This window comes from Taudactylus pleione, unplaced genomic scaffold (genome assembly GCF_031769625.1).
Source record: "Taudactylus pleione unplaced genomic scaffold, aTauple2 ptg001597l, whole genome shotgun sequence".
NCBI classification, from domain to species: domain Eukaryota; kingdom Metazoa; phylum Chordata; class Amphibia; order Anura; family Myobatrachidae; genus Taudactylus; species Taudactylus pleione.
Window position 1 is genome coordinate 1,266,378 of NW_028285994.1, and position 25,484 is coordinate 1,291,861.

The 25,484-nt window shown below is 50.7% G+C and overlaps 1 protein-coding gene across 1 annotated transcript in view; it reads right to left on the reverse strand.

Annotated features, from left to right (window-relative positions):
- Positions 1–25,484, reverse strand: part of PPP1R16A (protein phosphatase 1 regulatory subunit 16A) — a 155,453-nt gene that overhangs the window by 15,678 nt on the left and 114,291 nt on the right. Inside the window, exons 6-8 of the mRNA XM_088464131.1 lie at positions 8,739–8,863; positions 1,541–1,666; positions 1,379–1,454 (exon numbers count right to left, since the gene is read on the reverse strand). Of these exons, the coding sequence (XP_088320257.1) occupies positions 1,379–1,454; positions 1,541–1,666; positions 8,739–8,863 (327 nt within the window). The remainder of the gene's footprint in view (positions 1–1,378; positions 1,455–1,540; positions 1,667–8,738; positions 8,864–25,484) is intronic.

The window sequence follows — 25,484 nt, forward strand, 5'->3', positions numbered from 1 at the left end:
TCAGTCCCGGTGCTGGCAGAGATGGTGGTGGTGGTAGTAATATGTGCTGGTATCCTCAGTCCCGGTGCTGGCAGAGATGGTGGTGGAGGTAGTATTATGTGCTGGTTTGCAGTGTTAGTACAGATGGTGTCTAGACACTTATAGTAATACAGCATGTTTATTTGTATAATACAATGCCAGTAACTTCAAATGGCCTATGTAGAAAGGACTAAGTATATATAGTGATATATATATATATAATTATATTTAATACTAAAAATGTTCTTGCCAAGTCTCTATTAGCAAGTACAGTGGTAATTATATTCCAATGGTTTATAAGTCTAGGGGGCGTGCGCAAACGCGTTTCATCCGGTTTTAGACTTTTTCAAGGGTCAAATACATAACTGTGTTTGAGGAGGAGTGGGGTGGAGGAGGAGAGAGTGAGATGGAGAGTGAGGTGGAGGAGAGTGAGGAGGAGGAGGCGGTGGAGGAGAGTGGGGAGGTGGAGGAGAGTGGGGAGGTGGTGGAGGAGAGGGAGGTGGTGGAGGAGAGGGAGGTGGTGGTGGAGGTGGAGGAGAGGGAGGAGGTGGAGGAGAGTGAGGAGGTGGAGGATAGTGAGAAGGAGAGTGAGGAGGTGGAGGATAGTGAGAAGGAGAGTGAGGAGGTGGAGGATAGTGAGAAGGAGAGGGAGGTGGTGGAGGAGAGGGAGGTGGTGGAGGGGGGGAGGAGGTGGAGGATAGTGAGAAGGAGAGTGAGGTGGTGGAGGAGAGGGAGGTGGTGAAGGAGAGTGAGGAGGTGGAGGATAGTGAGAAGGAGAGTGAGGAGGTGGAGGATAGTGAGAAGGAGAGTGAGGAGGTGGAGGATAGTGAGAAGGAGAGTGAGGTGGTGGTGGAGAGGGAGGTGGTGGAGGAGAGGGAGGTGGTGGAGGATAGTGAGAAGGAGAGTGAGGTGGAGGAGAATGAGGTGGGTTCCTGCAGCGTCAGCCAGTGTATAAGGACACCCACCCTACACATATAACGTTGTTTGGAAAGTGGGGGACGGTCTATAAAGAAAACCATAAGACATTACTGCTGGGAATACATAGGGACTGGATTATAAGAACACACTACAGTACCTACAGTATGAAAGTCTGGACTGTATTTTGGATGAATAGATACAAGAGCTATAGTTGTATAACATGCAGATATACGTCTTACTGGTGGGGTGAGAACTGCTCATTGGTGAAGGGCAGAGTTACTGAGAAATACGCCCCATAATCCTTTGTCTCTCTCACACACAGCAGCCTGACGGTACAGTATTCTGGCTCCATACCTCACCTAACATTAGCCACCATCCCACTAGAGATGACACAATAGGAAATAGCAGCTCATCAGCACCAGGATAGAGCCATGATACACACCCAGAGGGGTCTCGTCCAGACGAGACTTGGAGTTAACGTCAGCACTGTGAGCGACCAGCAGCTCCACCAATGGAATCTGAAAGAAAAAAACGTGGAGATAGAACTCGGTACACCCCTGTCCTGAATTCCCAATTTGTGCCAAGGTAGGAAGACGCGACTCACCTGTCCCCAGCAGGCGGCGGCGTGGAGCGGTTCCCAGCCGTCATTATCCCTGATGTTCACCAAGGCTTTGTGATCTAAGAGCAGTTCTGCTGCCTCCACGTAACCATTCGCTGCGGCAATGTGCAACTAAGGGAGAGAGGAGACCACCTGGGTGTTATACATAGGACCTGCACTGATCACTGACCCCTAATGTGTGTGTATTAGGAGGAGAGGAGAGGTCAGTGTGTCCTCTGATGTCTGAGTATTAGGAGGAGGGGAGGGGAGGAGAGGTCAGTGTGTCCCCTGATGTCTGTGTATTAGGAGGAGGGGAGAGGTCAGTGTCCCCTGATGTCTGTGTATTAGGAGGACGGGAGGAGAGGTCAGTGTGTCCCCTGATGTCTGTGTATTAGGAGGAGAGGTCAGTGTGTCCCCTGATGTCTGTGTATTAGGAGGAGGCGAGAGGTCAGTGTGTCCTGATGTCTGTGTATTAGGAGGAGGGGAGGAGAGGTCAGTGTCCCCTGATGTCTGTGTATTAGGAGTAGGGGAGAGGTCAGTGTCCCCTGATGTCTGTGTATTAGGAGGAGGGGAGAGTTCAGTGTCCCCTGATGTCTGTGTATTAGGAGGAGGGGAGAGGTCAGTGTCCCCTGATGTCTGTGTATTAGGAGGACGGGAGGAGAGGTCAGTGTGTCCCCTGATGTCTATGTATTAGGAGGAGGGGAGAGGTCAGTGTCCCCTGATGTATGTGTATTAGGAGGACGGGAGGAGAGGTCAGTGTCCCCTGATGTCTGTGTATTAGGAGGAGGGGAGAGGTCAGTGTCCCCTGATGTCTGTGTATTAGGAGGAGGGGAGAGGTCAGTGTCCCCTGATGTCTGTGTATTAGGAGGGGGGGAGAGGTCAGTGTCCCCTGTCTGTGTATTAGGAGGAGGGGAGAAGAGGTCAGTATGTTCCCTGATGTCTGTGTATTAGGAGGAGGAGAGAGGTCAGTGTGTCCCCTGATGTCTGTGTATTAGGAGGAGGGGAGAGGTCAGTGTCCCCTGATGTCTGTGTATTAGGAGTAGGGGAGAGGTCAGTGTCCCCTGATGTCTGTGTATTAGGAGGAGGGGAGAGGTCAGTGTCCCCTGATGTCTGTGTATTAGGAGGAGGGGAGAGGTCAGTGTGTCCCCTGATGTCTGTGTATTAGGAGGAGGGGAGAGGTCAGTGTCCCCTGATGTCTGTGTATTAGGAGGAGGGGAGAGGTCAGTGTGTCCCCTGATGTTTGTGTATTAAGAGGAGGCGAGAGGTCAGTGTGACCCCTGATGTCTGTGTATTAGGAGGAGGGGAGAGGTCAGTGTCCCCTGATGTCTGTGTATTAGGAGGAGGGGAGAGGTCAGTGTGTCCCCTGATGTCTGTGTATTAGGAGAAGGGGAAAGGTCAGTGTGTCCCCTGATGTCTGTGTATTAGGAGGAGGAGAGGTCAGTGTGTCCCCTGATGTCTGTGTATTAGGAGGAGGGGAGAGGTCAGTGTGTCCTGATGTCTGTGTATTAGAAGGAGAGGAGAGGTCAGTGTGTCCCCTGATGTATGTGTATTAGGAGGAGGCGAGAGGTCAGTGTGTCCTGATGTCTGTGTATTAGGAGGAGGGGAGAGGTCAGTGTGACCCCTGATGTCTGTGTATTAGAAGGAGGGGAGAGGTCAGTGTGTCCTTATGTCTGTGTATTAGAAGGAGGGGAGAGGTCAGTGTCCCCTGATGTCTGTGTATTAGGAGGAGGGGAGAGGTCAGTGTCCCCTGATGTCTGTGTATTAGGAGGAGGGGGGATGTCAGTGTGTCCTGATGTCTGTGTATTAGGAGGAGGGGAGAGGTCAGTGTCCCCTGATGTCTGTGTATTAGGAGGAGGGGGGATGTCAGTGTGTCCTGATGTCTGTGTATTAGGAGGAGGGGAGAGGTCAGTGTCCCCTGATGTCTGTGTATTAGAAGGAGAGGAGAGGTCAGTGTGACCCCTGATGTCTGTGTATTAGGAGGAGAGGTCAGTGTGTCCCCTGATGTCTGTGTATTAGGAGGAGGCGAGAGGTCAGTGTGTCCTGATGTCTGTGTATTAGGAGGAGGGGAGAGGTCAGTGTGACCCCTGATGTCTGTGTATTAGGAGGAGGCGAGAGGTCAGTGTGTCCTGATGTCTGTGTATTAGAAGGAGGGGAGAGGTCAGTGTGTCCTGATGTCTGTGTATTAGGAGGAGGGGAGAGGTCAGTGTCCCCTGATGTCTGTGTATTAGGAGGACGGGAGGAGAGGTCAGTGTCCCCTGATGTCTGTGTATTAGGAGTAGGGGAGAGGTCAGTGTCCCCTGATGTCTGTGTATTAGGAGGAGGGGAGAGTTCAGTGTCCCCTGATGTATGTGTATTAGGAGGAGGGGAGAGGTCAGTGTCCCCTGATGTCTGTGTATTAGGAGGACGGGAGGAGAGGTCAGTGTGTCCCCTGATGTCTATGTATTAGGAGGAGGGGAGAGGTCAGTGTCCCCTGATGTATGTGTATTAGGAGGACGGGAGGAGAGGTCAGTGTCCCCTGATGTCTGTGTATTAGGAGGAGGGGAGAGGTCAGTGTCCCCTGATGTCTGTGTATTAGGAGTAGGGGAGAGGTCAGTGTCCCCTGATGTCTGTGTATTAGGAGGAGGGGAGAGGTCAGTGTCCCCTGATGTCTGTGTATTAGGAGGAGGGGAGAGGTCAGTGTCCCCTGATGTCTGTGTATTAGGAGGAGGGGAGAGGTCAGTGTGTCCCCTGATGTCTGTGTATTAGGAGGAGGGGAGAGGTCAGTGTCCCCTGATGTCTGTGTATTAGGAGTAGGGGAGAGGTCAGTGTCCCCTGATGTCTGTGTATTAGGAGGAGGGGAGAGGTCAGTGTCCCCTGATGTCTGTGTATTAGGAGGAGGGGAGAGGTCAGTGTGTCCCCTGATGTTTGTGTATTAAGAGGAGGCGAGAGGTCAGTGTGACCCCTGATGTCTGTGTATTAGGAGGAGGGGAGAGGTCAGTGTCCCCTGATGTCTGTGTATTAGGAGGAGGGGAGAGGTCAGTGTGTCCCCTGATGTCTGTGTATTAGGAGGAGGGGAGAGGTCAGTGTTTCCCCTGATGTCTGTGTATTAGGAGGAGGAGAGGTCAGTGTGTCCCCTGATGTCTGTGTATTAGGAGGAGGCGAGAGGTCAGTGTGTCCTGATGTCTGTGTATTAGGAGGAGGGGAGAGGTCAGTGTCCCCTGATGTCTGTGTATTAGAAGGAGAGGAGAGGTCAGTGTGTCCCCTGATGTATGTGTATTAGGAGGAGGCGAGAGGTCAGTGTGTCCTGATGTCTGTGTATTAGGAGGAGGGGAGAGGTCAGTGTGACCCCTGATGTCTGTGTATTAGAAGGAGGGGAGAGGTCAGTGTGTCCTTATGTCTGTGTATTAGAAGGAGGGGAGAGGTCAGTGTCCCCTGATGTCTGTGTATTAGGAGGAGGGGAGAGGTCAGTGTCCCCTGATGTCTGTGTATTAGGAGGAGGGGGGATGTCAGTGTGTCCTGATGTCTGTGTATTAGGAGGAGGGGAGAGGTCAGTGTCCCCTGATGTCTGTGTATTAGGAGGAGGGGAGGAGAGGTCAGTGTGTCCCCTGATGTCTGTGTATTAGGAGGACGGGGGGAGAGGTCAATGTCCCCTGATGTCTGTGTATTAGGAGGACGGGAGGAGAGGTCAGTGTCCCCTGATGTCTGTGTATTAGGAGAGGTCAGTGTGTCCCCTGATGTCTGTGTATTAGGAGTAGGGGAGAGGTCAGTGTCCCCTGATGTCTGTGTATTAGGAGGAGGGGAGAGGTCAGTGTCCCCTGATGTCTGTGTATTAGGAGGAGGGGAGAGGTCAGTGTGTCCCCTGATGTTTGTGTATTAAGAGGAGGCGAGAGGTCAGTGTGACCCCTGATGTCTGTGTATTAGGAGGAGGGGAGAGGTCAGTGTCCCCTGATGTCTGTGTATTAGGAGGAGGGGAGAGGTCAGTGTGTCCCCTGATGTCTGTGTATTAGGAGGAGGGGAGAGGTCAGTGTTTCCCCTGATGTCTGTGTATTAGGAGGAGGAGAGGTCAGTGTGTCCCCTGATGTCTGTGTATTAGGAGGAGGCGAGAGGTCAGTGTGTCCTGATGTCTGTGTATTAGGAGGAGGGGAGAGGTCAGTGTCCCCTGATGTCTGTGTATTAGAAGGAGAGGAGAGGTCAGTGTGTCCCCTGATGTATGTGTATTAGGAGGAGGCGAGAGGTCAGTGTGTCCTGATGTCTGTGTATTAGGAGGAGGGGAGAGGTCAGTGTGACCCCTGATGTCTGTGTATTAGAAGGAGGGGAGAGGTCAGTGTGTCCTTATGTCTGTGTATTAGAAGGAGGGGAGAGGTCAGTGTCCCCTGATGTCTGTGTATTAGGAGGAGGGGAGAGGTCAGTGTCCCCTGATGTCTGTGTATTAGGAGGAGGGGGGATGTCAGTGTGTCCTGATGTCTGTGTATTAGGAGGAGGGGAGAGGTCAGTGTCCCCTGATGTCTGTGTATTAGGAGGAGGGGAGGAGAGGTCAGTGTGTCCCCTGATGTCTGTGTATTAGGAGGACGGGGGGAGAGGTCAATGTCCCCTGATGTCTGTGTATTAGGAGGACGGGAGGAGAGGTCAGTGTCCCCTGATGTCTGTGTATTAGGAGAGGTCAGTGTGTCCCCTGATGTCTGTGTATTAGGAGGAGGGGAGAGGTCAGTGTGTCCCCTGATGTCTGTGTATTAGGAGTAGGGGAGAGGTCAGTGTCCCCTGATGTCTGTGTATTAGGAGGAGGGGAGAGGTCAGTGTCCCCTGATGTCTGCGTATTAGGAGGAGGGGAGAGGTCAGTGTGTCCCCTGATGTCTGTGTATTAGGAGGTCAGTGTTTGCTGTATCTGGGGTATACGGTGTATAATGAAGCTTGTCTGCCTGGACAGAGCCGTCTCTTCCTACATGAAACCGAGGAAGGAGCAGGAGAGAACGTTGAATTATTTATTGCTGTGTGTTGGGGGAGCGGAGAACATTCATCTGTGTCAGCCGAGAGAAGATAATGACACCAGTGTGAGAGCTGTCACCCCGTACACCCTGAACGGGAATCACAGGTCACATACACACATTATATATATATATATATATATATATATATATATATATATATATATATTACATACATACATACATAGACCCTGAGCGGGAATCACAGGTCACACACACACACACACACACATATATATTTATACACACACACACATACACCCTGATCGGGAATCACAGGTCACATACAGTCAGGTGCATAAATATTGGGACATTGACAGAATTTTCATATTTTGGCCTCTAGTCACCACCACAATGGCTTTGAAATGAAACAAACAAGATGTGCTTTACCTGCAGACTTTCAGATTTAATTTGAGGGTAATTACATCCAAATCAGGTGAACGGTGTAGGAATTACAACGGTTTCTATATGTGTCTCCCACTTTTTAAGGGGCCAAAAGTAATGGGACAAACTAAACAATCCTAAATCTAACTTTCACTTTTTAATACTTTGTTGCAAATCCTTTGCAGACAATTACAGCCTGAAGTCTGGAACGTATAGACATCACCAGACGCTGGGTTTCATTCCTGGTGATGCTCTGCCAGGTCTCTACTGCAAATGTCTTCAGTTCCTGCTTGTTCTTGGGACATTTTCCCTTCAGTTTTGTCTTCATCAAGTGAAATGCATGCTCAATCAGATTCAGGTCAGGGGATTGACTTGGCCATTGCATAACATTCCACTTTTTAGCCTTAAAAAACTCTTTGGTTGCTTTTGCAGTATTCTTCGGGTCATTGTCCATCTGCACTGTGAAGCGCCGTCCAATGATTTCTGAAGCATTTGACTGAATATGAGCATATAATATTGCCCGAAACACTTCAGAATTCATTCTGCTGCTTTTGTCAGCAGTCACATCATCAATAAATACAAGGGAACCAGTTCCATTGGCAGCCATACATGCCCACGCCATGACACTACCACCACCATGCTTCACTGATGAGGTGGTATGTTTTGGATCGTGAGCAGTTCCTTTCCTTCTCTTCTCTTCCCATCACTCTGCTACAAGTTGATCTTTGTCTCATCTGTCCATAGGATGTTGTTCCAGAACTGTAATGGCTTTTTTAGATGTTGTTTTTGCAAACTCTAATCTGGTCTTCCTGTTTTTTAGGCTCACCAATGGTTACATCATGTGGTGAACCCTCTATATCAGTGTTGGCTAACCTTGACACTCCAGTTGTTGTGGAACTATATATCCCAGCATGCCCTGCTACAGTTTTAGCATGCCCTAATAGCAAAACTGTAGCAGTGCATGCTGGGTTATGTAGTTCCATAACAGCTGGAGTGTCAAGGTTAGCCAACACTGCTCTATATTCACTCTTGTGAAGTCTCCTCTTGATAGTTGACTTTGACACATATACACCTACCTCCTGGAGAGTGTTCTTGATTTGGCCAACTGTTGTGAAGGGGTTTTTCTTCACCAGGGAAATAATTCTTCTGTCATCCACCACAGTTGTTTTCCGTGGTCTTCCGGGTCTTCTGGTGTTGCTGAGCTCTCTGGTGCGTTCTTTCTATGTTCCAAACAGTTGATTTGGCCACACCTAAAGTTTTTGCTATCTCTCTGATGGGTTTGTGTTGATTTCTCAGCCTAATGATGGCTTCACTGATAGTGACAGCTCTTTGGATCTCATATTGAGAGTCGACATCAACTGATTCCAAATGCAAATGTCACACCTAGAATCAACTCCAGACCTTTTACCTGCTTAATTGATAATGAAATAACGAGGGAACAGCCCACACCTGTCCATGAAATAGCTTTTGAGTTGATAGTCCCATTACTTTTGGCCCCTTAAAAAGTGGGAGACACATATAGAAACCGTTGTAATTCCTACACCGTTCACCCGATTTGGATGTAATTACCCTCAAATTAAATCTAAAAGTCTGCAGGTAAATCACATCTTGTTTGTTTCATTTCAAAGCCATTGTGGTGGTGACTAGAGGCCAAAATATGAGAATTCTGTCAATGTCCCAATATTTATGCACCTGACTGTATGTGTGTATTATATACAGCCTGAGCGGGAATCACAGGTCACATACATACACATAGTCAAACAGGACACATCTCAGGGTATATGACGGATCATATACCCTGTCAGCAGCAGGACGCAGAACGGATTACCGACTTATGACCCCTATCCGGTGTCACTCACCAAACTGGTGCCGGACGGGTCCTGAGCGTTGACCTCTGAACCCGAATCCACCAGCTGCCGGAGATCTGCCACCATTCTCGTCTCCATAGCAGCTCGGGACTCTTCAATCTTCTCCTGGGTGATTCCTGCAGAGAATAGCTGTGTGTTATATGTGTGATACAGGGGACATAATATAGGGTACTGGTGAGGTTCCATCTCCTGGGTGATTCCTGCAGAGAATAGCTGTGTGTTATATGTGTGATACAGGGGATATAATATAGGGTACTGGTGAGGTTCCATCTCCTGGGTGATTCCTGCAGAGAATAGCTGAGTGTTATATGTGTGATACAGGGGATATAATATAGGGACTGGTGAGGTTCCATCTCCTGAGTGATTCCTGCAGAGAATAGCTGAGTGTTATATGTGTGATACAGGGGATATAATATAGGGTACTGGTGAGGTTCCATCTCCTGGGTGATTCCTGCAGAGAATAGCTGTGTGTTATATGTGTGATACAGGGGACATAATATAGGGTACTGGTGAGGTTCCATCTCCTGGGTGATTCCTGCAGAGAATAGCTGTGTGTTATATGTGTGATACAGGGGATATAATATAGGGTACTGGTGAGGTTCCATCTCCTGGGTGATTCCTGCAGAGAATAGCTGTGTGTTATATGTGAGACATGGGATATAATATAGGGACTGGTGAGGTTCCATCTCCTGGGTGATTCCTGCAGAGAATAGCTGAGTGTTATATGTGAGACATGGGATATAATATAGGGTACTGGTGAGGTTCCATCTCCTGGGTGATTCCTGCAGAGAATAGCTGTGTGTTATATGTGTGATACAGGGGATATAATATAGGGTACTGGTGAGGTTCCATCTCCTGGGTGATTCCTGCAGAGAATAGCTGAGTGTTATATGTGAGACATGGGATATAATATAGGGACTGGTGAGGTTCCATCTCCTGGGTGATTCCTGCAGAGAATAGCTGTGTGTTATATGTGTGATACAGGGGACATAATATAGGGTACTGGTGAGGTTCCATCTCCTGGGTGATTCCTGCAGAGAATAGCTGTGTGTTATATGTGTGATACAGGGGATATAATATAGGGTACTGGTGAGGTTCCATCTCCTGGGTGATTCCTGCAGAGAATAGCTGTGTGTTATATGTGTGATACAGGGGATATAATATAGGGACTGGTGAGGTTCCATCTCCTGAGTGATTCCTGCAGAGAATAGCTGAGTGTTATATGTGTGATACAGGGGATATAATATAGGGTACTGGCGAGGTTCCATCTCCTGGGTGATTCCTGCAGAGAATAGCTGAGTGTTATATGTGTGATACAGGGGATATAATATAGGGACTGGTGAGGTTCCATCTCCTGAGTGATTCCTGCAGAGAATAGCTGAGTGTTATATGTGTGATACAGGGGATATAATATAGGGTACTGGCGAGGTTCCATCTCCTGGGTGATTCCTGCAGAGAATAGCTGTGTGTTATATGTGAGACATGGGATATAATATAGGGTACTGGTGAGGTTCCATCTCCTGGGTGATTCCTGCAGAGAATAGCTGTGTGTTATATGTGTGATACAGGGGATATAATATAGGGTACTGGTGAGGTTCCATCTCCTGGGTGATTCCTGCAGAGAATAGCTGAGTGTTATATGTGAGACATGGGATATAATATAGGGACTGGTGAGGTTCCATCTCCTGGGTGATTCCTGCAGAGAATAGCTGTGTGTTATATGTGTGATACAGGGGATATAATATAGGGTACTGGTGAGGTTCCATCTCCTGGGTGATTCCTGCAGAGAATAGCTGAGTGTTATATGTGAGACATGGGATATAATATAGGGTACTGGCGAGGTTCCATCTCCTGGGTGATTCCTGCAGAGAATAGCTGTGTGTTATATGTGTGATACAGGGGATATAATATAGGGTACTGGTGAGGTTCCATCTCCTGGGTGATTCCTGCAGAGAATAGCTGAGTGTTATATGTGTGATACAGGGGATATAATATAGGGTACTGGTGAGGTTCCATCTCCTGGGTGATTCCTGCAGAGAATAGCTGAGTATTATATGTGAGACAGGGGATATAATATAGGGTACTGGTGAGGTTCCATCTCCTGGGTGATTCCTGCAGAGAATAGCTGAGTGTTATATGTGTGATACAGGGGATATAATATAGGGACTGGTGAGGTTCCATCTCCTGAGTGATTCCTGCAGAGAATAGCTGAGTGTTATATGTGTGATACAGGGGATATAATATAGGGTACTGGTGAGGTTCCATCTCCTGGGTGATTCCTGCAGAGAATAGCTGTGTGTTATATGTGTGATACAGGGGATATAATATAGGGTACTGGTGAGGTTCCATCTCCTGGGTGATTCCTGCAGAGAATAGCTGTGTGTTATATGTGTGAGACAGGGGATATAATATAGGGTACTGGTGAGGTTCCATCTCCTGGGTGATTCCTGCAGAGAATAGCTGTGTGTTATATGTGTGATACAGGGGATATAATATAGGGTACTGGTGAGGTTTCATCTCCTGGGTGATTCCTGCAGAGAATAGCTGTGTGTTATATGTGTGATACAGGGGATATAATATAGGGTACTGGTGAGGTTTCATCTCCTGGGTGATTCCTGCAGAGAATAGCTGAGTGTTATATGTGTGATACAGGGGACATAATATAGGGTACTGGTGAGGTTCCATCTCCTGGGTGATTCCTGCAGAGAATAGCTGTGTGTTATATGTGTGATACAGGGGACATAATATAGGGTACTGGTGAGGTTCCATCTCCTGGGTGATTCCTGCAGAGAATAGCTGAGTGTTATATGTGTGATACAGGGGATATAATATAGGGTACTGGCGAGGTTCCATCTCCTGGGTGATTCCTGCAGAGAATAGCTGTGTGTTATATGTGTGATACAGGGGATATAATATAGGGTACTGGTGAGGTTCCATCTCCTGGGTGATTCCTGCAGAGAATAGCTGTGTGTTATATGTGAGACATGGGATATAATATAGGGACTGGTGAGGTTCCATCTCCTGGGTGATTCCTGCAGAGAATAGCTGAGTGTTATATGTGAGACATGGGATATAATATAGGGTACTGGTGAGGTTCCATCTCCTGGGTGATTCCTGCAGAGAATAGCTGTGTGTTATATGTGTGATACAGGGGATATAATATAGGGTACTGGTGAGGTTCCATCTCCTGGGTGATTCCTGCAGAGAATAGCTGAGTGTTATATGTGAGACATGGGATATAATATAGGGACTGGTGAGGTTCCATCTCCTGGGTGATTCCTGCAGAGAATAGCTGTGTGTTATATGTGTGATACAGGGGATATAATATAGGGTACTGGTGAGGTTCCATCTCCTGGGTGATTCCTGCAGAGAATAGCTGAGTGTTATATGTGAGACATGGGATATAATATAGGGTACTGGCGAGGTTCCATCTCCTGGGTGATTCCTGCAGAGAATAGCTGTGTGTTATATGTGTGATACAGGGGATATAATATAGGGTACTGGTGAGGTTCCATCTCCTGGGTGATTCCTGCAGAGAATAGCTGAGTGTTATATGTGTGATACAGGGGATATAATATAGGGTACTGGTGAGGTTCCATCTCCTGGGTGATTCCTGCAGAGAATAGCTGAGTATTATATGTGAGACATGGGATATAATATAGGGTACTGGTGAGGTTCCATCTCCTGGGTGATTCCTGCAGAGAATAGCTGTGTGTTATATGTGTGATACAGGGGACATAATATAGGGTACTGGTGAGGTTCCATCTCCTGGGTGATTCCTGCAGAGAATAGCTGAGTGTTATATGTGTGATACAGGGGATATAATATAGGGACTGGTGAGGTTCCATCTCCTGAGTGATTCCTGCAGAGAATAGCTGAGTGTTATATGTGTGATACAGGGGATATAATATAGGGTACTGGCGAGGTTCCATCTCCTGGGTGATTCCTGCAGAGAATAGCTGTGTGTTATATGTGTGATACAGGGGATATAATATAGGGTACTGGTGAGGTTCCATCTCCTGGGTGATTCCTGCAGAGAATAGCTGTGTGTTATATGTGAGACATGGGATATAATATAGGGACTGGTGAGGTTCCATCTCCTGGGTGATTCCTGCAGAGAATAGCTGAGTGTTATATGTGAGACATGGGATATAATATAGGGTACTGGTGAGGTTCCATCTCCTGGGTGATTCCTGCAGAGAATAGCTGAGTGTTATATGTGAGACATGGGATATAATATAGGGACTGGTGAGGTTCCATCTCCTGGGTGATTCCTGCAGAGAATAGCTGTGTGTTATATGTGTGATACAGGGGATATAATATAGGGTACTGGTGAGGTTCCATCTCCTGGGTGATTCCTGCAGAGAATAGCTGAGTGTTATATGTGAGACATGGGATATAATATAGGGTACTGGCGAGGTTCCATCTCCTGGGTGATTCCTGCAGAGAATAGCTGTGTGTTATATGTGTGATACAGGGGATATAATATAGGGTACTGGTGAGGTTCCATCTCCTGGGTGATTCCTGCAGAGAATAGCTGAGTGTTATATGTGTGATACAGGGGATATAATATAGGGTACTGGTGAGGTTCCATCTCCTGGGTGATTCCTGCAGAGAATAGCTGAGTATTATATGTGAGACAGGGGATATAATATAGGGTACTGGTGAGGTTCCATCTCCTGGGTGATTCCTGCAGAGAATAGCTGTGTGTTATATGTGTGATACAGGGGATATAATATAGGGTACTGGTGAGGTTCCATCTCCTGGGTGATTCCTGCAGAGAATAGCTGTGTGTTATATGTGTGATACAGGGGATATAATATAGGGTACTGGTGAGGTTCCATCTCCTGAGTGATTCCTGCAGAGAATAGCTGTGTGTTATATGTGAGACATGGGATATAATATAGGGTACTGGTGAGGTTCCATCTCCTGGGTGATTCCTGCAGAGAATAGCTGTGTGTTATATGTGTGATACAGGGGACATAATATAGGGTACTGGTGAGGTTCCATCTCCTGGGTGATTCCTGCAGAGAATAGCTGAGTGTTATATGTGTGATACAGGGGATATAATATAGGGTACTGGTGAGGTTCCATCTCCTGAGTGATTCCTGCAGAGAATAGCTGTGTGTTATATGTGAGACATGGGATATAATATAGGGTACTGGTGAGGTTCCATCTCCTGGGTGATTCCTGCAGAGAATAGCTGTGTGTTATATGTGTGATACAGGGGACATAATATAGGGTACTGGTGAGGTTCCATCTCCTGGGTGATTCCTGCAGAGAATAGCTGAGTGTTATATGTGAGACATGGGATATAATATAGGGTACTGGTGAGGTTCCATCTCCTGGGTGATTCCTGCAGAGAATAGCTGTGTGTTATATGTGAGACAGGAGATATAATATAGGGTACTGGTGAGGTTCCATCTCCTGGGTGATTCCTGCAGAGAATAGCTGTGTGTTATATGTGTGATACAGGGGATATAATATAGGGTACTGGTGAGGTTCCATCTCCTGGGTGATTCCTGCAGAGAATAGCTGTGTGTTATATGTGTGATACAGGGGATATAATATAGGGTACTGGTGAGGTTCCATCTCCTGGGTGATTCCTGCAGAGAATAGCTGAGTGTTATATGTGAGACATGGGATATAATATAGGGTACTGGCGAGGTTCCATCTCCTGGGTGATTCCTGCAGAGAATAGCTGTGTGTTATATGTGTGATACAGGGGATATAATATAGGGTACTGGTGAGGTTCCATCTCCTGGGTGATTCCTGCAGAGAATAGCTGAGTGTTATATGTGAGACATGGGATATAATATAGGGTACTGGCGAGGTTCCATCTCCTGAGTGATTCCTGCAGAGAATAGCTGGGTGTTATATGTGTGATACAGGGGATATAATATAGGGTACTGGTGAGGTTCCATCTCCTGGGTGATTCCTGCAGAGAATAGCTGAGTGTTATATGTGTGATACAGGGGATATAATATAGGGTACTGTGAGGTTCCATCTCCTGGGTGATTCCTGCAGAGAATAGCTGAGTGTTATATGTGTGATACAGGGGATATAATATAGGGTACTGGTGAGGTTCCATCTCCTGGGTGATTCCTGCAGAGAATAGCTGAGTATTATATGTGAGACAGGGGATATAATATAGGGTACTGGTGAGGTTCCATCTCCTGGGTGATTCCTGCAGAGAATAGCTGTGTGTTATATGTGTGATACAGGGGACATAATATAGGGTACTGGTGAGGTTCCATCTCCTGGGTGATTCCTGCAGAGAATAGCTGTGTGTTATATGTGTGATACAGGGGATATAATATAGGGTACTGGTGAGGTTCCATCTCCTGGGTGATTCCTGCAGAGAATAGCTGTGTGTTATATGTGTGATACAGGGGATATAATATAGGGTACTGGTGAGGTTCCATCTCCTGGGTGATTCCTGCAGAGAATAGCTGAGTGTTATATGTGAGACATGGGATATAATATAGGGACTGGTGAGGTTCCATCTCCTGGGTGATTCCTGCAGAGAATAGCTGTGTGTTATATGTGTGATACAGGGGATATAATATAGGGTACTGGCGAGGTTCCATCTCCTGGGTGATTCCTGCAGAGAATAGCTGTGTGTTATATGTGTGATACAGGGGATATAATATAGGGTACTGGTGAGGTTCCATCTCCTGGGTGATTCCTGCAGAGAATAGCTGAGTGTTATATGTGTGATACAGGGGATATAATATAGGGTACTGGTGAGGTTCCATCTCCTGGGTGATTCCTGCAGAGAATAGCTGAGTATTATATGTGAGACAGGGGATATAATATAGGGTACTGGTGAGGTTCCATCTCCTGGGTGATTCCTGCAGAGAATAGCTGTGTGTTATATGTGTGATACAGGGGATATAATATAGGGTACTGGTGAGGTTCCATCTCCTGGGTGATTCCTGCAGAGAATAGCTGTGTGTTATATGTGTGATACAGGGGATATAATATAGGGTACTGTGAGGTTCCATCTCCTGGGTGATTCCTGCAGAGAATAGCTGAGTGTTATATGTGTGATACAGGGGATATAATATAGGGTACTGTGAGGTTCCATCTCCTGGGTGATTCCTGCAGAGAATAGCTGAGTGTTATATGTGTGATACAGGGGATATAATATAGGGACTGGTGAGGTTCCATCTCCTGGGTGATTCCTGCAGAGAATAGCTGAGTGTTATATGTGTGATACAGGGGATATAATATAGGGTACTGTGAGGTTCCATCTCCTGGGTGATTCCTGCAGAGAATAGCTGAGTGTTATATGTGAGACAGGGGATATAATATAGGGTACTGGTGAGGTTCCATCTCCTGGGTGATTCCTGCAGAGAATAGCTGAGTATTATATGTGTGATACAGGGGATATAATATAGGGTACTGGTGAGGTTCCATCTCCTGGGTGATTCCTGCAGAGAATAGCTGTGTGTTATATGTGTGATACAGGGGATATAATATAGGGTACTGGTGAGGTTCCATCTCCTGGGTGATTCCTGCAGAGAATAGCTGAGTGTTATATGTGAGACATGGGATATAATATAGGGTACTGGTGAGGTTCCATCTCCTGAGTGATTCCTGCAGAGAATAGCTGAGTGTTATATGTGTGATACAGGGGACATAATATAGGGTACTGGTGAGGTTCCATCTCCTGAGTGATTCCTGCAGAGAATAGCTGTGTGTTATATGTGTGATACAGGGGATATAATATAGGGTACTGGTGAGGTTCCATCTCCTGGGTGATTCCTGCAGAGAATAGCTGTGTGTTATATGTGTGATACAGGGGATATAATATAGGGTACTGGTGAGGTTCCATCTCCTGGGTGATTCCTGCAGAGAATAGCTGAGTGTTATATGTGTGATACAGGGGATATAATATAGGGTACTGGTGAGGTTCCATCTCCTGGGTGATTCCTGCAGAGAATAGCTGAGTGTTATATGTGTGATACAGGGGATATAATATAGGGTACTGGTGAGGTTCCATCTCCTGGGTGATTCCTGCAGAGAATAGCTGAGTGTTATATGTGAGACATGGGATATAATATAGGGTACTGGTGAGGTTCCATCTCCTGGGTGATTCCTGCAGAGAATAGCTGAGTGTTATATGTGAGACAGGGGATATAATATAGGGTACTGGTGAGGTTCCATCTCCTGGGTGATTCCTGCAGAGAATAGCTGAGTATTATATGTGAGACAGGGGATATAATATAGGGTACTGGTGAGGTTCCATCTCCTGGGTGATTCCTGCAGAGAATAGCTGAGTGTTATATGTGAGACATGGGATATAATATAGGGTACTGGTGAGGTTCCATCTCCTGGGTGATTCCTGCAGAGAATAGCTGAGTGTTATATGTGAGACATGGGATATAATATAGGGTACTGGTGAGGTTCCATCTCCTGGGTGATTCCTGCAGAGAATAGCTGTGTGTTATATGTGTGATACAGGGGACATAATATAGGGTACTGGTGAGGTTCCATCTCCTGGGTGATTCCTGCAGAGAATAGCTGAGTGTTATATGTGTGATACAGGGGATATAATATAGGGTACTGGTGAGGTTCCATCTCCTGGGTGATTCCTGCAGAGAATAGCTGAGTGTTATATGTGTGATACAGGGGATATAATATAGGGTACTGGTGAGGTTCCATCTCCTGGGTGATTCCTGCAGAGAATAGCTGAGTGTTATATGTGAGACATGGGATATAATATAGGGTACTGGTGAGGTTCCATCTCCTGGGTGATTCCTGCAGAGAATAGCTGTGTGTTATATGTGTGATACAGGGGATATAATATAGGGTACTGGTGAGGTTCCATCTCCTGGGTGATTCCTGCAGAGAATAGCTGAGTGTTATATGTGTGATACAGGGGATATAATATAGGGTACTGGTGAGGTTCCATCTCCTGGGTGATTCCTGCAGAGAATAGCTGAGTGTTATATGTGTGATACAGGGGATATAATATAGGGTACTGGTGAGGTTCCATCTCCTGGGTGATTCCTGCAGAGAATAGCTGAGTGTTATATGTGTGATACAGGGGATATAATATAGGGTACTGTGAGGTTCCATCTCCTGGGTGATTCCTGCAGAGAATAGCTGAGTGTTATATGTGTGATACAGGGGATATAATATAGGGTACTGGTGAGGTTCCATCTCCTGGGTGATTCCTGCAGAGAATAGCTGAGTGTTATATGTGTGATACAGGGGATATAATATAGGGTACTGTGAGGTTCCATCTCCTGGGTGATTCCTGCAGAGAATAGCTGTGTGTTATATGTGTGATACAGGGGATATAATATAGGGTACTGGTGAGGTTCCATCTCCTGGGTGATTCCTGCAGAGAATAGCTGAGTGTTATATGTGTGATACAGGGGATATAATATAGGGTACTGGTGAGGTTCCATCTCCTGGGTGATTCCTGCAGAGAATAGCTGAGTGTTATATGTGTGATACAGGGGATATAATATAGGGTACTGGTGAGGTTCCATCTCCTGGGTGATTCCTGCAGAGAATAGCTGTGTGTTATATGTGTGATACAGGGGATATAATATAGGGTACTGGTGAGGTTCCATCTCCTGGGTGATTCCTGCAGAGAATAGCTGAGTGTTATATGTGTGATACAGGGGATATAATATAGGGTACTGGTGAGGTTCCATCTCCTGGGTGATTCCTGCAGAGAATAGCTGTGTGTTATATGTGTGATACAGGGGATATAATATAGGGTACTGGTGAGGTTCCATCTCCTGGGTGATTCCTGCAGAGAATAGCTGTGTGTTATATGTGTGATACAGGGGATATAATATAGGGTACTGGTGAGGTTTCATCTCCTGGGTGATTCCTGCAGAGAATAGCTGAGTGTTATATGTGAGACATGGGATATAATATAGGGTACTGGTGAGGTTCCATCTCCTGGGTGATTCCTGCAGAGAATAGCTGAGTGTTATATGTGAGACAGGGGATATAATATAGGGTACTGGTGAGGTTCCATCTCCTGGGTGATTCCTGCAGAGAATAGCTGAGTGTTATATGTGAGACATGGGATATAATATAGGGTACTGGTGAGTTTCCATCTCCTGGGTGATTCCTGCAGAGAATAGCTGTGTGTTATATGTGTGATACAGGGGATATAATATAGGGTACTGGTGAGTTTCCATCTCCTGGGTGATTCCTGCAGAGAATAGCTGAGTGTTATATGTGTGATACAGGGGATATAATATAGGGTACTGGTGAGGTTCCATCTCCTGGGTGATTCCTGCAGAGAATAGCTGTGTGTTATATGTGTGATACAGGGGATATAATATAGGGTACTGGTGAGGTTCCATCTCCTGAGTGATTCCTGCAGAGAATAGCTGTGTGTTATATGTGTGATACAGGGGATATAATATAGGGTACTGGTGAGGTTCCATCTCCTGGGTGATTCCTGCAGAGAATAGCTGTGTGTTATATGTGTGATACAGGGGACATAATATAGGGTACTGGTGAGGTTCCATCTCCTGGGTGATTCCTGCAGAGAATAGCTGAGTGTTATATGTGTGATACAGGGGATATAATATAGGGTACTGGTGAGGTTCCATCTCCTGGGTGATTCCTGCAGAGAATAGCTGTGTGTTATATGTGTGATACAGGGGACATAATATAGGGTACTGGTGAGGTTCCATCTCCTGGGTGATTCCTGCAGAGAATAGCTGAGTGTTATATGTGTGATACAGGGGATATAATATAGGGTACTGTGAGGTTCCATCTCCTGGGTGATTCCTGCAGAGAATAGCTGAGTATTATATGTGAGACATGGGATATAATATAGGGTACTGGTGAGGTTCCATCTCCTGGGTGATTCCTGCAGAGAATAGCTGAGTGTTATATGTGTGATACAGGGGATATAATATAGGGTACTGGTGAGGTTCCATCTCCTGGGTGATTCCTGCAGAGAATAGCTGTGTGTTATATGTGTGATACAGGGGATATAATATAGGGTACTGGTGAGGTTCCATCTCCTGGGTGATTCCAGCAGAGAATAGCTGAGTGTTATATGTGTGATACAGGGGATATAATATAGGGTACTGGTGAGTTTCCATCTCCTGGGTGATTCCTGCAGAGAATAGCTGAGTGTTATATGTGAGACATGGGATATAATATAGGGTACTGGTGAGGTTCCATCTCCTGGGTGATTCCTGCAGAGAATAGCTGAGTGTTATATGTGTGATACAGGGGATATAATATAGGGTACTGGTGAGGTTCCATCTCCTGGGTGATTCCTGCAGAGAATAGCTGAGTGTTATATGTGTGATACAGGGGATATAATATAGGGTACTGGTGAGGTTCCATCTCCTGGGTGATTCCTGCAGAGAATAGCTGTGTGTTATATGTGTGATACAGGGGATATAATATAGGGTACTGGTGAGGTTCCATCTCCTGGGTGATTCCTGCAGAGAATAGCTGAGTGTTATATGTGAGACAGGGGATATAATATAGGGTACTGGTGAGGTTCCATCTCCTGGGTGATTCCTGCAGAGAATAGCTGAGTGTTATATGTGAGACAGGGGATATAATATAGGGTACTGGTGAGGTTCCATCTCCTGGGTGATTCCTGCAGAGAATAGCTGAGTGTTATATGTGTGATACAGGGGATATAATATAGGGTACTGGTGAGGTTCCATCTCCTGGGTGATTCCTGCAGAGAATAGCTGAGTGTTATATGTAAGACAGGGGATATAATATAGGGTACTGGTGAGGTTCCAACTCCTGGGTGATTCCTGCAGAGAATAGCTGGAGGGAGGGCAGGCGGAAGGAGAGAGGGGAGGGCAGGCGGAAGGAGAGAGGAGAGGGCAGGGCAGGCGGAAGGAGAGAGAGGAGGGCAGGCAGGTGGGGAGAGAGGGGAGGGGAGGGCAGGCGGAAGGAGAGAGTGGAGGGCCAGGCAGGTGGGGTGAGAGGGCAGGGCAGGCGGAAGGAGAGAGAGGAGGGCAGGGCAGGCGGAAGGAGAGAGAGGAGGGTAGGGCAGGCGGAAGGAGAGAGAGGAGGGTAGGGCTGGCGGAAGGAGAGAGAGGAGGGCAGGGCTGGCGGAAGGAGAGAGAGGAGGGCAGGCGGAAGGAGAGAGAGGAGGGCAGGCCGGGAGAGAGGGGAGGGCAGGCGGAAGGAGAGAGTGGAGGGCAGGGCAGGTGGGGTGGGAGGGCAGGGCAAGCGGAAGGAGAGAGAGGAGGGCCAGGCAGGTGGGGTGAGAGGGCAGGGCAGGTGGAAGGAGGGGAGGGCAGGTGAGGAGAGAGAGGAGGCAGGGCAGGCAGAAGGAGAGAGGAGGGCCAGGCAGGCGGAAGGAGGGAGGGGAGGGCAGGGGAGGCGGAAGGAGAGAGAGAGGAGGGCCGGGCAGGCGGAAGGAGAGAGAGAGGAGGGCCGGGCAGGCGGAAGGAGAGAGAGAGGAGGGCCGGGCAGGCGGAAGGAGAGAGAGAGGAGGGCCGGGCAGGCGGAAGGAGAGAGAGAGGAGGGCCGGGTAGGCGGAAGGAGAGAGAGAGGAGGGCCGGGCAGGCGGAAGGAGAGAGAGAGGAGGGCCGGGCAGGCGGAAGGAGAGAGATAGGAGGGCCGGGCAGGCGGAAGGAGAGAGATAGGAGGGCCGGGCAGGCGGAAGGAGAGAGATAGGAGGGCCGGGCAGGCGGAAGGAGAGAGATAGGAGGGCCGGGCAGGCGGAAGGAGAGAGAGGAGGGCCGGGCAGCCGGAAGGAGAGAGAGGAGGGCAGGCAGGATGGGTGAGAGAGGAGGGCAGGAAGGATGGGTGAGAGAGGAGGGCAGGACAGGCGGAAGGAGAGGGGAGAGCAGGCAGGTGGGGTGAGAGGGGAGGGCAGGTGGGGAGAGCAGGTGGGGAGAGAGAGGAGGGCAGGTGGAGAGGAGGGGAGGGCAGGTGGAGAGGAGGGGAGGGCAGACGGGGAGAGAGAGAAGGGCCGGGCAGGTGGGGTGAAAGGGGAGGACAGGCGGAAGGAGAGAGAGGAGTGCAGGGCAGGCGGAAAGGAGAGAGAGAGGAGGGCAGGGAGAGAGAGGAGGGCAGGGAGAGAGGAGGGCAGGCAGGTGGGGAGAGAGGGGAGGGCAGGTGGGGTGAGAGGGGAGGGCAGGTGGGGTGAGAGGGGAGGGCAGGCAGAAGGAGAGGGGGGAGGGCAGGCGGAAGGAGAGATTGGAGGGCAGGCAGATGGGGTGAGAGGGGAGCGCAGGCAGAAGTAGAGAGAGGAGGGCAGGCGGAAGGAGAGAGAGGAGGGTAGGCAGGTGGGGAGAGAGAGGAGGGGAGGGGAGGGGAGGGCAGGCGAAAGGAGAGAGAGGAGGGCCAGGCAGGTGGGGTGAGAGGGCAGGCAGAAGGAGAGAGAGGAGGGCAGGGCAGGCGAAGATAGAGGGGAGGGCAGGCGGAAGGAGAGAGGGGAGGGCAGGCGGAAGGAGAGAGAGGAGGGCAGGCGGAAGGAGAGAGAGGAGGGCAGGGCAGGTGGAAGGAGAGAGAGGAGGACAGGGCAGGCGAAGGAGAGAGAGGAGGGCAGGGCAGGCGGAAGGAGAGAGAGGAGGGCAGGGCAGGCGGAAGGAGAGAGAGGAGGGCAGGGCAGGCGGAAGGAGAGAGAGGAGGGCAGGCGGAAGGAGAGAGTGGAGGACAGGCAGGTGGGGTGAGAGGGGAGCGCAGGCAGAAGGAGAGAGAGGAGGGCAGGCGAGTATAGAGGGGAGGGCAGGCGGAAGGAGAGAGGGGAGGGCAAGGCAGGCGGAAGGAGAGAGGGGAGGGCAGGGCAGCCGGAAGGAGAGAGAGGAGGTCAGGCGGAAGGAGAGAGTGGAGGGCAGGCAGGTGGGGAGAGAGGGGAGGGCAGGGCAGGTGGGGTGAGAGGGCAGGGTAGGTGGGGTGAGAGAGGAGGGCAGGACAGGCGGAAGGAGAGAGAGAGGAGGGCAGGCAGGTGGGGTGAGAGAGGAGGGCAGGCGGAAGGAGAGAGAGCAGGGCAGGACAGGCGGAAGGAGAGAGAGAGGAGGGCAGGCGGAAGGAGAGAGAGAGGAGGGCCGGGCAGGCGGAAGGAGAGAGAGAGGAGGGCCGGGCAGGCGGAAGGAGAGAGAGAGGAGGGCCGGGCAGGCGGAAGGAGAGAGAGAGGAGGGCCGGGCAGGCGGAAGGAGAGAGAGAGGAGGGCCGGGCAGGCGGAAGGAGAGAGAGAGGAGGGCCGGGCAGGCGGAAGGAGAGAGATAGGAGGGCCGGGCAGGCGGAAGGAGAGAGATAGGAGGGCCGGGCAGGCGGAAGGAGAGAGATAGGAGGGCCGGGCAGGCGGAAGGAGAGAGAGGAGGGCCGGGCAGCCGGAAGGAGAGAGAGGAGGGCAGGCAGGATGGGTGAGAGAGGAGGGCAGGAAGGATGGGTGAGAGAGGAGGGCAGGACAGGCGGAAGGAGAGGGGAGAGCAGGCAGGTGGGGTGAGAGGGGAGGGCAGGTGGGGAGAGCAGGTGGGGAGAGAGAGGAGGGCAGGTGGAGAGGAGGGGAGGGCAGGTGGAGAGGAGGGGAGGGCAGACGGGGAGAGAGAGAAGGGCCGGGCAGGTGGGGTGAAAGGGGAGGACAGGCGGAAGGAGAGAGAGGAGTGCAGGGCAGGCGGAAAGGAGAGAGAGAGGAGGGCAGGGAGAGAGAGGAGGGCAGGGAGAGAGGAGGGCAGGCAGGTGGGGAGAGAGGGGAGGGCAGGTGGGGTGAGAGGGGAGGGCAGGTGGGGTGAGAGGGGAGGGCAGGCAGAAGGAGAGGGGGGAGGGCAGGCGGAAGGAGAGATTGGAGGGCAGGCAGATGGGGTGAGAGGGGAGCGCAGGCAGAAGTAGAGAGAGGAGGGCAGGCGGAAGGAGAGAGAGGAGGGTAGGCAGGTGGGGAGAGAGAGGAGGGGAGGGGAGGGGAGGGCAGGCGAAAGGAGAGAGAGGAGGGCCAGGCAGGTGGGGTGAGAGGGCAGGCAGAAGGAGAGAGAGGAGGGCAGGGCAGGCGAAGATAGAGGGGAGGGCAGGCGGAAGGAGAGAGGGGAGGGCAGGCGGAAGGAGAGAGAGGAGGGCAGGCGGAAGGAGAGAGAGGAGGGCAGGGCAGGTGGAAGGAGAGAGAGGAGGACAGGGCAGGCGAAGGAGAGAGAGGAGGGCAGGGCAGGCGGAAGGAGAGAGAGGAGGGCAGGGCAGGCGGAAGGAGAGAGAGGAGGGCAGGGCAGGCGGAAGGAGAGAGAGGAGGGCAGGCGGAAGGAGAGAGTGGAGGACAGGCAGGTGGGGTGAGAGGGGAGCGCAGGCAGAAGGAGAGAGAGGAGGGCAGGCGAGTATAGAGGGGAGGGCAGGCGGAAGGAGAGAGGGGAGGGCAAGGCAGGCGGAAGGAGAGAGGGGAGGGCAGGGCAGCCGGAAGGAGAGAGAGGAGGTCAGGCGGAAGGAGAGAGTGGAGGGCAGGCAGGTGGGGAGAGAGGGGAGGGCAGGGCAGGTGGGGTGAGAGGGCAGGGTAGGTGGGGTGAGAGAGGAGGGCAGGACAGGCGGAAGGAGAGAGAGAGGAGGGCAGGCAGGTGGGGTGAGAGAGGAGGGCAGGCGGAAGGAGAGAGAGCAGGGCAGGACAGGCGGAAGGAGAGAGAGAGGAGGGCAGGCGGAAGGAGAGAGAGAGGAGGGCCGGGCAGGCGGAAGGAGAGAGAGAGGAGGGCCGGGCAGGCGAAAGGAGAGAGAGGAGGGTCGGGCAGGCGGAAGGAGAGAGAGGAGGGCAGGCAGGATGGGTGAGAGAGGAGGGCAGGAGAGGCGGAAGGAGAGAGGAGGGCAGGCAGGTGGGGTGAGAGGGGAGGGCAGGCGGAAGGAGAGAGGGGAGGGCAGGCGGAAGGAGAGAGAGAGGAGGGCAGGCAGGATGGGTGAGAGAGGAGGGCCGGGCAGGCGGAAGGAGAGAGAGGAGGGCAGTCAGGATGGGTGAGAGAGGAGGGCAGGACAGGCGGAAGGAGTGAGGGGAGGGCAGGCGGAAGGAGAGAGGGGAGGGCAGGGCAGGCGGAAGGAGAGAGTGGAGGACAGGCAGGTGGGGTGAGAGGGGAGCGCAGGCAGAAGGAGAGAGAGGAGGGCAGGCGAGTATAGAGGGGAGGGCAGGCGGAAGGAGAGAGGGGAGGGCAAGGCAGGCGGAAGGAGAGAGGGGAGGGCAAGGCAGGCGGAAGGAGAGAGGGGAGGGCAGGGCAGCCGGAAGGAGAGAGAGGAGGGCAGGCAGGCGGAAGGAGAGAGAGAGGAGGGCCGGGCAGGCGAAAGGAGAGAGAGGAGGGCCGGGCAGGCGGAAGGAGAGAGAGGAGGGCAGACAGGATGGGTGAGAGAGGAGGGCAGGAGAGGCGGAAGGAGAGAGGAGGGCAGGCAGGTGGGGTGAGAGGGGAGGGCAGGCGGAAGGAGAGAGGGGAGGGCAGGCGGAAGGAGAGAGAGAGGAGGGCAGGCAGGATGGGTAAGAGAGGAGGGCCGGGCAGGCGGAAGGAGAGAGAGGAGGGCCGGGCAGGCGGAAGGAGAGAGAGGAGGGCAGGCAGGATGGGTGAGAGAGGAGGGCAGGACAGGCGGAAGGAGAGAGGGCCGGGCAGGCGGAAGGAGAGAGAGGAGGGCCGGGCAGGCGGAAGGAGAGAGAGGAGGGCAGGCAGGATGGGTGAGAGAGGAGGGCAGGACAGGCGGAAGGAGAGAGGGGAGCGCAGGCGGAAGGAGAGAGGGGAGGGCAGGCGGAAGGAGAGAGGGGAGGGCAGGCGGAAGGAGAGAGGGGAGGGCAGGTGGGGAGAGAGGGGAGGGCAGGCG